The sequence below is a fragment of the Bombina bombina genome, chromosome 4, assembly GCF_027579735.1.
Source record: "Bombina bombina isolate aBomBom1 chromosome 4, aBomBom1.pri, whole genome shotgun sequence".
NCBI lineage: Eukaryota > Metazoa > Chordata > Amphibia > Anura > Bombinatoridae > Bombina > Bombina bombina.
Window position 1 is genome coordinate 536,278,913 of NC_069502.1, and position 11,744 is coordinate 536,290,656.

The 11,744-nt window shown below is 40.4% G+C and overlaps 1 protein-coding gene across 1 annotated transcript in view; it reads right to left on the bottom strand.

Annotated features, from left to right (window-relative positions):
• The window catches only part of PHIP (pleckstrin homology domain interacting protein), a gene marked incomplete in the record, with an annotated part of 1,163,892 nt that overhangs the window by 744,528 nt on the left and 407,620 nt on the right, over window positions 1-11,744 (bottom strand). The window contains 1 exon segment of the mRNA XM_053710468.1: window positions 1,674-1,774. Coding sequence (XP_053566443.1) covers window positions 1,674-1,774 — 101 coding nt within the window.

Below are 11,744 nucleotides of genomic sequence, written 5' to 3' on the forward strand. Positions count from 1 at the left end.
AAACTGAATTGTGGGTGTGGTGAGGGGTGTATTTATAGGCATTTTGAGGTTTGGGAAACTTTGCCCCTCCTGGTAGGAATGTATATCCCATACGTCACTAGCTCATGGACTCTTGCTAATTACATGAAAGAAATTCCACTTCCAGGGATATTAACCCTTGATTCTATCAGAAAAAAAAGGAGAAACACTGTGACCCTGTCTTCTTGCGTTACCAAATGTGTATAAATGAAACGATCTTACCAGAATCTATGCCGTGGAACAGGAACACGACCCTTCAAGTGTCACAGGTTACTAGCATCGCTCCTGACATGGACTTGAGAGAATAAAGGCAGGCAGCGAAACCCGTCAACACTGATTGCCCAGAAGCTATTAATATGAGTCAGAATGGTTTTGCAGAGACGGCACTTCCTGCATCTCCGGACTCTAACTTTCATCCATGCTCTCACTGAGAGGCTGACAGGATTACTTAAAACTCCAGTCCCACTTCGAAGAGTACTACCGTCCATAAGAGACTACTCCGTATCTTCCGACACTTCTCTGCCAACCTCCTGTGACGAAAGGAAAAGAATGACTGGGGGGATGAGGGGAGTGGGGGAGGTATTTAAGCCTTTGGCTGGTGTGTCTTTGCTTTCGCCTGGTGGCCAGGTTCTTATTTCCCACAATTAATGAATGAAGCAGTGGACTTTCCTCCCATTAAGATGGAAAAGAAACTGGTAAATTAAACAACCATTTTGCATGTTACTGACTTCTGTTTGTTTAGTACTAGTTCAAAAAGGCTTAAATTCATCTTTTGTGTGTTGCTGGGTCCGGAGGGGTTAAACAAACATGTGTGTTACTAGCAGAAGAGAGGTTAAAATGTAGCCCCTTTGCTGCCAGTAACATTTATTTAATCCCTTTCAACCTGGTAATACATAAAACAGTATCAAACCCTTAGGAGCTAGTGATACACAAGCCTCATTTATTTAACCCCCAGGAAGCCAGTAATACACAGAATATGCTATAAGCTTTTGTGAGTAATAAAATAAAACACAAAAAATGAATTGTACCCTCTGGGAGCGAGTAAGATACACACAACCCTAACCTCATAATCTATGTTAGAAAACTATAAATTAAAAAAAATTTCTCAACAACATTGGGAGCAGCATGTAAAGCAGTGCTGGATGTGACAAAGTAAGAACAACGTTTTTCAAAGCTTTAATGTAGTCTCTTCCTGGTACCTAATGCAAGTTTGCTACCAAAGACTGGCTTAAAATTGTTATTCTGTCTACCTTGACACAGGCCCTCAGTTGTAGCAATGAAGGATTAGCGAAGCAGTGAGCTACACAAAACCAGGAGCAGTGTGTGAAGAAGTGCTTAGGACTGCAGCAAGAGGAAGGGGAAAAGCACGGCCATCAGAGTGGAAGTGTGCTTTGAGTCAGAAGCCTCCCACAGGCTTGTTCTGTATGGCATTGCTCAGCCATATCAGTGCGCTATGACTAAGAGGTGCAGCTGCAGAGAACAAAAGCAAGTTGCTTTTATTCCGATGTACAAAATAATGACATGTAAAACCAATTTAGGGTCAGGGTCCACAATTCACTGCGGCCGGGAACATTTATGGGGTACCCCATGTTCCAAGCACCCAGGTTTGTCAAGCTCTGCTTGATCCAAGAACATAAAAAAAGTTATAAACTTACTTTATTTTAAGAGTACCAGCGTCCCAAAGCCAGAAACAAATGGTGCCATCTGCTCCAGTGGAAGAGAGATATCTTTTAGATCCATTACATAAGGGAGAAAACTGAAAGAAATGCAGAGGTGATTTGTTACTGACAGAGATAAAAGACATGAAGTTCTAGTATCACGCTAAGTCTAACAACAATCAACAAGTGCTAAGAATAAAGAAATACATTTTATTTTCCTTTTTTTCACTTAACTCTGTTTGCAACAACTGATCTAAAATTTCCATTGTACATCACTTATTAATAACTACACAGATTAGCACATTAAAGGACCAGTAAACCTACAAAATAATGTTATATAATTCTGCACTATGAGCAGAATTATATAACATCAGCTTATCGCCATCTTTCTACCTTAAAAGATTTCAGTGAAAAATTGCTACAAAAGTTACTTTTACAGTACGCTGCTCCTGGCTCTACTGAGCGGATCGGTTTGTTTTCCCTAAGCCATCGGGCACGCTGTCTATTCACAGCCGGCCCGATCGCGCCATTAAACTCAATGTAACTCGCTCCCGCTCTGGTCTGGCAGCAGAAGCGAGCTACATTGAGTTTAATGGAGCGATCAGGCCAGCTGTGAATAGACAGCGTGCCCGATGGCTTAGGGAAAACAAACAGACCCGCTGCTCAGTAGAGAAAGGAGCGGCGTACTGTTAAAGTAACTTTTGTAGCGATTTTTCACTGAAATCTTTTAAGGTAGAAAGACGGCGATAAGCTGATATTATATTACTGGCCCTTTAACTTGGCAGTTATGAAAAAACAAATCAACTTTTCTAATATATTTTAAAGTTTATGGAATTGGCAAAACATTTTTCATGTATCCTGAGTTTTGAATCAACAAACATCTATAATATTAGTAATCTGTGAGACATTTTTCATAACATTAAAGGGATAGAAAGGTTAAAAATAAAAATGTGCATGGGTGCATTTCAATTTGAAATAGAAGCATTTTTGCAATACACTTTGCAAAATTGCTTCTAATAAAAATTATTACTGTTTTTCTACGGCATACGCACATATCCTACGAGTGCTGTGCACCAGTATTCAAACACCACACCTTCTCAGAGGGTCAGCATTAGCTTGTATGACACACATTATTTCTTCAGAAGCAATACATACCACAGCCACCTCTTTAAGCAAACATGGCGTTTGAATGATGATGCATGGCCTCTCACAGAATATGTGCGTATGCCGCTGGAAAAAAAATATTTTACGCTCACCTAATAAATTCCTTAATGATGGTGAGCGTCCATGATCCATTACTCTTGGGAATTACTCTGCTCTACCACTAGGAAGAGGCAAAGATTACCAAACCCCAAGAGCTCTATAAACCCCCTCCCACATACCTCAGTCTAACGTGTAGCTGAGCAAAGTGAGGTAAAAACATAATTTATGCTTACCTGATAAATTTATTTCTCTTGTGGTGTATCCAGTCCACGGATCATCCATTATTTGTGGGATATTCTCCTTCCCAACAGGAAGTTGCAAGAGGATCACCCACAGCAGAGCTGTCTATATAGCTCCTCCCCTAACTGCCACCTCCAGTTATTCGACCGAAGACAAGCAAGAGAAAGGAGAAACTATAGGGTGCAGTGGTGACTGTAGTTTAGAGTTAAAAAAATACTTGCCTGAAAATGACAGGGCGGGCCGTGGACTGGATACACCACAAGAGAAATAAATTTATCAGGTAAGCATAAATTATGTTTTCTCTTGTAAGGTGTATCCAGTCCACGGATCATCCATTACTTGTGGGATACCAATACCAAAGCTAAAGTACACGGATGAAGGGAGGGACAAGGCAGGTACTTAAACGGAAGGAACCACTGCCTGTAAAACCTTTCTCCCAAAAATAGCCTCCGAAGAAGCAAAAGTATCAAATTTATAGAATTTAGAAAAAGTATGAAGCGAAGACCAAGTCGCCGCCTTACAAATCTGTTCAACAGAAGCCTCATTTTTAAAGGCCCATGTGGAAGCCACAGCTCTAGTAGAATGAGCTGTAATTCTTTCAGGAGGCTGCTGGCCACCAGTCTCATAAGCTAAGCGTATTATACTTCTTAGCCAAAGCGAAAGAGAAGTTGCCGAAGCCTTTTGGCCTTTCCTCTGTCCAGAGTAGACAACAAACAAAGCAGATGTTTGACGAAAATCTTTAGTAGCTTGTAAATAATACTTTAAAGCACAAACCACGTCAAGATTGTGTAATAGACGTTCCTTCTTTGAAGAAGGATTAGGACACAATGACGGAACAACAATCTCCTGATTGATATTCTTATTAGATACCACCATCAGGCATCATCAGATGCCTGATGAAACAGTTTTTACTGAGAAACGCGTTGCATTGTTTCTCCTTTTATCCAAGATTTTATTTGGCACTATAAAAAGTTGTGTATTTTACAATTTTTAAATAAATTTGTTTTTATATTACCAACTTTTAAGTGTCTATCATATCTTGGTGCTACGCTACGAATAGGGTGACTTCCCCTATTTCTACCATCCTGCCTGCACACCTTGTATTGGTCTACAACCTGGACTTGTAGATCCCCTGCACCCTGGAGTTGCTTGTTGGGACCTTGATCAGCTAGCTGGACTGCTGTAGAAATCCAGTCTGCTCCTATAGGCATAATGGATTGCCTTTTCTACAAGTGAGTACCCTGTGTATAGCTCTTATTGGTAACCCTTGAGATTCCTAATTGATCTGCACCATTGGCGCCTCTATCTATTCTATCTTTACTATTGATTCTAACTAAAGCCTGACAAAATGCCTGAACGTCTGGAACATCCGCCAGACGCTTGTGCAAAAGAATAGACAAAGCAGATATTTGTCCTTTTAAGGAACTAGCTGACAATCCTTTCTCCAATCCTTCTTGGAGAAAAGACAATATCCTGGGAATCCTAATCTTACTCCATGAGTAACCCTTGGATTCACACCAACAAAGATATTTCCGCCATATCTTATGGTAGATTTTCCAGGTGACAGGCTTTCTAGCCTGAATCAGAGTATCTATAACTGACTCAGAGAACCCACGCTTTGATAGAATTAAGCGTTCAATCTCCAAGCAGTCAGACGTAGAGAAACTAAATTTGGATGCTTGAACGGGCCCTGTATCAGAAGATCCTGCCTCATTGGCAATGTCCATGGTGGGACAGATGACATGTCCACTAGGTCTGCATACCAAGTCCTGCGTGGCCACGCAGGCGCTATCAGAATCACCGAAGCCTTCTCCTGCTTGATTCTGGCAACCAGACGCGGGAGGAGAGGAAACGGTGGAAAAACATAAGCCAGATTGAAGGACCAAGGCGCTGCTAGAGCAACTATCAATACCGCCCTGGGATCCCGGGACCTGGACCCGTAGAGAGGAAGTTTGGTGTTCTGACGGGATGCCATCAGATCCAACTCAGGAGTGCCCGAAAGCTGAGTTAGCTGGGCAAATGCCTCCGGGTGGAGTTCCCACTCCCCCGGGTGAAAAGTCTGACGACTTAAAAAATCCGCCTCCCAGTTGTCTACTCCTGGGATGTGAATTGCTGAGAGATGGCAGGAGTGATCCTCCGCCCACCTGATTATTTTGGTTACTTCCGTCATTGCTAGGGAACTCTTTGTTCCCCCCTGATGATTGACGTAAGCTACAGTCGTGATGTTGTCCGACTGAAATCTGATGAATTTGGCCGCAGCTAGTTGAGGCCATGCCTGAAGAGCGTTGAATATGACCCTCAGTTCCAGAATGTTTATCAGGAGAAGAGTTTCTTCCCAAGACCATAAGCACTGAGCTTTCAGGGAGTCCCAGACCGCACCCCAGCCTAACAGACTGGTGTCGGTCGTTACAATGATCCACTCTGGTCTGCGGAAACATATTCCCTGAGACAGGTGATCCTGAGACAACCACCAGAGAAGAGAATCTCTGGTCTCCTGGTCCAACTGAATTTGAGGAGACAAATCTGCATAATCCCCATTCCACTGTTTGAGCATGCATAGTTGCAGTGGTCTGAGGTGTATCCGAGCAAAAGGGACTATGTCCATTGCCGCTACCATTAGTCCGATTGTCTCCATGCACTGAGCTACAGATGGCCGAGGAATGGAATGAAGAGCTCGGCAAGTAGTTAAGAGTTTTAACTTTCTGACCTCCGTCAGAAATATTTTTCATTTCTACCGAGTCTATTAGGGTTCCTAGGAATGGAACTCTTGTGAGGGGAGAGAGAGAACTCTATTTTACATTCACCTTCCACCCATGAGACCTCAGAAAGGCCAATACGATCTCCGTGTGAGACTTGGTTCTTTGGAAAGTCGACGCCTGAATTAAGATGTCTAAGTAAGGCGCCACTGCTATGCCCCGCGGTCTTAGAACCGCCAGAAGGGACCCTAGCACCTTTGTGAAAATTCTGGGAGCAGTGGCCAACCCGAAAGGAAGAGCCACAAACTGATAATGCTTGTCCAGAAAGGCGAACCTGAGAAACTGGTGATGATCTTTGTGGATAGGAATATGCAGATACGCATCCTTTAGATCCACGGTAGTCATATATTGACCCTCCTGGATCATTGGTAAGATTGTCCGAATGGTTTCCATCTTGAATGATGGGACTCTGAGGAATTTGTTTAGAATTTTGAGATCCAGGATTGGTCTGAAAGTTCCTTCTTTTTTGGGAACCACAAAAAGGTTTGATTAAAACCCCAGTCCTTGTTCTGCAATTGGAACTGGGTGGATCACTCCCATTGTAAGTAGATCTTCTACACAGCGTAAAAACGCCTCTTTCTTTGTCTGATCGTAGACAGACGAGAAATGTGGAATCTTCCCCTTGGAGGAGAGTCCTTGAATTCTAGAAGGTATCCCTGGGCTACAATCTCTAATGCCCAAGGATCGTGTACATCTCTTGCCCAGGCCTGAGCGAAGAGAGAGAGTCTGCCCCCTACTACTAGATCCGGTCCCGGATCGGGGGCTACCCCTTCATGCTGTCTTGGTGGCAGCTGCAGGCTTTTTGGCCTGTTTACCCTTATTCCAGCCCTGGTAAGGTTTCCAAGTTGCCTTGGGCTGTGAAGCGTTACCCTCTTGCTTTGCAGCCGGAGAGGATGAAGCGGGGCCGTTCCTGAAATTGCGAAAGGAACAAAAAACATAATTTATGTAAGAACTTACCTGATAAATTCATTTCTTTCATATTAGCACGAGTCCATGAGCTAGTGACGTATGGGATATACATTCCTACCAGGAGGGGCAAAGTTTCCCAAACCGTAAAATGCATATAAATACACCCCTCACCACACCCACAATTCAGTTTAACGAATAGCCAAGAAGTGGGGTGATAAGAAAGGAGCGAAAGCATCAAAAATAAGGAATTGGAATAATTGTGCTTTATATAAAAAAATCATAACCACCACAAAAAGGGTGGGCCTCATGGACTCTTGCTAATATGAAAGAAATGAATTTATCAGGTAAGTTCTTACATAAATTATGTTTTCTTTCATGTAATTAGCAAGAGTCCATGAGCTAGTGACGTATGGGATAGCAGATACCCAAGATGTGGATCTTCCACGCAAGAGTCACTAGAGAGGGAGGGATAAAAAAAAGACAGCCAATTCCGCTGAAAAAAATTAATCCACTACCCAAATCAAAAAGTTTAAATTTTTATAAAGAAAAAAATGAAATTATAAGCAGAAGAATCAAACTGAAACAGCTGCCTGAAGTACCATTCTACCAAAACTGCTTCTAAAGAAGAGAAAACATCAAAATGGTAGAATTTAGCAAAAGTATGCAAAGAAGACCAAGTCATTGCTTTGCAAATCTGATCAACAGAAGCTTCATTCTCAAAAAGCCCAGGAAGTAGAAACTTACCTAGTAGAATGAGCCGTAATCCTCTGAGGCGGGAATCAACCCGACTCCAAATAAGCATGATGAATCAAAAGTTTAACCAAGATGCCAAAGAAATGTCAGAAACCTTTTGACCTTCCTAAAAACCAGAAAAGATAACAGACTAGAAATCTGTCTGAAAACTGAATAGCTTCAACATAGGATTTCAAAACTCTTACCATATCCAAAGAATGTAAGAATCTTACCAAAAAAGTCTTAGGAAAAGACAATAAATCCTCCCTAATGTTGTTAGAATTTACAACTTTAGGTAAGAATTGAAATGAGGACAGCAAAAACCACCTTATCCTGATGAATAAAATCAGAAAAAGGAAATTCACAAGAAAGAACAGATAATTCAAAAACTGTTCTAGCTGAAGAGATGTCTAAAAAGAACAATACTTTCCATGAAAGTAATTAATGTCTAGAACAAGCATATGCTCAAATAGAAGAGCCTGTAAAGCCTTCAGAACCAAATTAAGACCCAAGGAGGAGAAATTGGCTTAATAACAGGTTTGATATGAACCAAAGCCTGAACAAAATGATGAATATCAAGAAGTAACACTGCCGTATCCTGATGAAAAATCAGAAAAGGAGAGTCACAAGAAAGAGCAGATAACTCAGAAACTCTTCTTGCAGAAGAGATAGCCAAAAGGAACAATACTTTCCAAGAAAGCAATTTAATGTCCAGAGAAAGAAGAATAAAAAGAATAGGATCAAACGGAGGAGCCTGAAAAGCCCCCAGCACCAAATTAAGACCCCAAGGAGGAGAGATTGACTTAATGACAGGCTTGATACGAACCAAAGCCTGTACAAAACAATGAATATCAAGATGATTAGCAATCTTTCTGTGAAAAAGAACAGAAAGAGTAGAGATTTGTCCTTTCAAAGAACTTGCAGACAAACCCTTATCCAAACCATCCTGAAGAAATTGTAAAATTCTAGAAAATCTAAAAGAATGCCAAGAGATTTTATGAGAAGAACACCAAGAAATGAAAGTCTTCCAAACTTGTTAATAAATCTGTCTAGAGACAGATTTACGAGCCTGAAACATAGTATTAATCAATGAGTCAGAGAAACCTCTATGACTAAGAATCAAACGTTCAATCTCCATACCTTCAAATGTAATGATTTGAGATCCTGATGGAAAAATGGGCCTTGAGAAAGAAAGTCTGGTCTTAAAGGAAGTGTCCAAGGTTGGCAACTGGCCATCCGAATGAGATCCGCATACCAAAACCTGTGAGGCCATGCTGGAGCCACCAGCAGTACAAACAAACGCTCCATTAGAATTTTGGAAATCACTTGGAAGAAGAACTAGAGGCTGAAGGATATAGACAGAATGATAATTCCAAAGAAATGTCAATTCATACACTACTTCCGCTTGAGGATCCCCGGACCTGAATAGGCCCCTGGGAAGTTCTAAACATATCTGGGTAAAGAGACCATTCTCCTGGACGTAAAGCTTTATTAACAGAGATAATCCGCTTCCCAAATGTCTATATCTGGGAAAAAGACCACAGAATTTAGATAGGAGCTGGATTAAGCCCAAGCAAATATCCGAAATACTTCTGTCACAGCCTAAGGACTGATAGTCCCACCCTGATGATTGACATACACCACAGTTGTGACATTGTCTGAAAAAAACAATAAAAGTCTCTTCTTCAAAAAGAAACCAACTGAAGAACTCTGAGAATGCACAGAGTTCCAAAATATCAAATGGTAATCTCGCCTCCTGAGATTTCCAAACCCTTTGTGCTGACAGAGATCCTCAGACATCCTCCCAACCTAAAAGACTCGCATCTGTAGAGATCATGGTCCAGGTTGAAAGAACCGAAGAGACCTGTAGAACAAAATGATGGTGATCTTAACCACCAAATCAAAGATAGTTAAACATTAGGATTCTAAGATTTAAAAAGTGAAATCCTAGAATCCCCGCACCATTATTCAGCATAAAAAACTGAAAAGGTTTTCTATGAAAATGAGCAAAGGGAATTGAATCCAATGCTGTAGTCATAAGACCTAAAACTTCCATGCATGTATAGCAACTGAAGGAAATAATAGAGACTGAAGGTACCGACAGACGGAACCCAATAAAATTATCACTTGTCTGTTAGAGACAAAAACAGTGACACAAACTATCTGGAAACCTAAAAAAGGTGACCCTTGTGTGAGGAATCAGGAGCTTTTGATAAAAAGATCCTCTAACCATGTCCTGAAAAAACAAAGTTGAATCATATGAGATTCCGCAGCCTCAGTAAATAATCTGAATGAAAACAGAAAATGAAGATATGCATCTAATGAAAACAAATAATGCTATCACTGACCAAAAAAGGCAGAATAGACCATATAAATACCAATCTAAAAGATGGTACATCTATATAACAAAAAGATTTTCTATCTTTTGAACAATGAATAGTTTTGAATAAAACCCCAAAACCCAGTTCCTAAAAATGGAACTGGAATAAATACCCCAGAAGATTCCAGGTCTGAGCAGCGCTTGAGCCCCAACGGGTGATCAGCCGCGCTTCAACATTACCCAAAATATATAGGACTGAAACACACTTAAGGAAAGTGTTAGCCTTACTGGAATAGCTGGAATATAATAGAGAGAAAAAACACTTCTCACAGACGGTTTTACACTGAATTTTATTCTGTACCCAAAATCAAAGAAATTTGGACCGAATAGAACCAAACAAATTTCAAAAAAAGTCTTTAACCTGCCCCTTACCAGCCAAGCTGGAATACGGCACATACATGCAAAATAGGGAGTTGATTTTGAACTAAAAAACTTCCAATTAAAAACATGTTACTTGGGAAAGAATTTAGGATTTCGTTCCTTAATAAGAACAACCAAACTAGAATAAGCTTAAAGTTTTAGTCTTAGAACTCAATCTTGAAGCCCAGAGTAACAGTTAAGAATTGAATCCAATTATGAACCAAATAATTGATTATCTTAGAAAAAACATAATTTATGTAAGAACTTACCTGATAAATTCATTTCTTTCATATTAGCAAGAGTCCATGAGCTAGTGACGTATGGGATATACATTCCTACCAGGAGGGGCAAAGTTTCCCAAACCTCAAAATGCCTATAAATACACCCCTCACCACACCCACAAATCAGTTTAACGCATAGCCAAGAAGTGGGGTGATAAGAAAAAAGTGCGAAAGCATAAAAAATAAGGAATTAGAATAATTGTGCTTTATACAAAAAAATCATAAACACCACAAAAAAGGGTGGGCCTCATGGACTCTTGCTAATATGAAAGAAATGAATTTATCAGGTAAGTTCTTACATAAATGTTGTTTTCTTTCATGTAATTAGCAAGACTCCATGAGCTAGTGACGTATGGGATAATGAATACCCAAGATGTGGATCTTCCACGCAAGAGTCACTAGAGAGGGAGGGATAAAATAAAGACAGCCAATTACGCTGAAAATAATCCACACCCAAAACAAAGTTTAAATCTTATAATGAAAAAAACTGAAATTATAAGCAGAAGAATCAAACTGAAACAGCTGCCAGAAGTACTTTTCTACCAAAAACTGCTTCAGAAGAAGAAAACACATCAAAATGGTAGAATTTAGTAAAAGTATGCAAAGAAGACCAAGTTGCTGCTTTGCAAATCTGATTAACCGAAGCTTCATTCCTAAACGCCCAGGAAGTAGAAACTGACCTAGTAGAATGAGCTGTAATCCTTTGAGGTGGAGTTTTACCCGACTCGACATAAGCATGATGAATCAAAGACTTTAACCAAGACGCCAAAGAAATGGCAGAGGCCTTCTGACCTTTCCTAGAACCGGAAAAGATAACAAATAGACTAGAAGTCTTTCGGAATTTTTTAGTAGCTTCAACATAATATTTCAAAGCTCTAACTACATCCAAAGAATGCAACGATCTTTCCTTAGAATTCTTAGGATTAGGACACAATGAAGGAACCACAATTTCTCTACTAATGCTGTTAGAATTCACAACCTTAGGTAAAAATTTAAAAGAAGTTCGCAAAACCGCCTTATCCTGATGAAAAATCAGAAAAGGAGACTCACAAGAAAGAGCAGATAATTCAGAAACTCTTCTAGCAGAAGAGATGGCCAAAAGAAACAAAACTTTCCAAGAAAGTAATTTAATGTCCAGCGAATGCATAGGTTCAAACGGAGGAGCTTGAAGAGCCCCCAGAACCAAATTCAAACTCCAAGGAGGAGA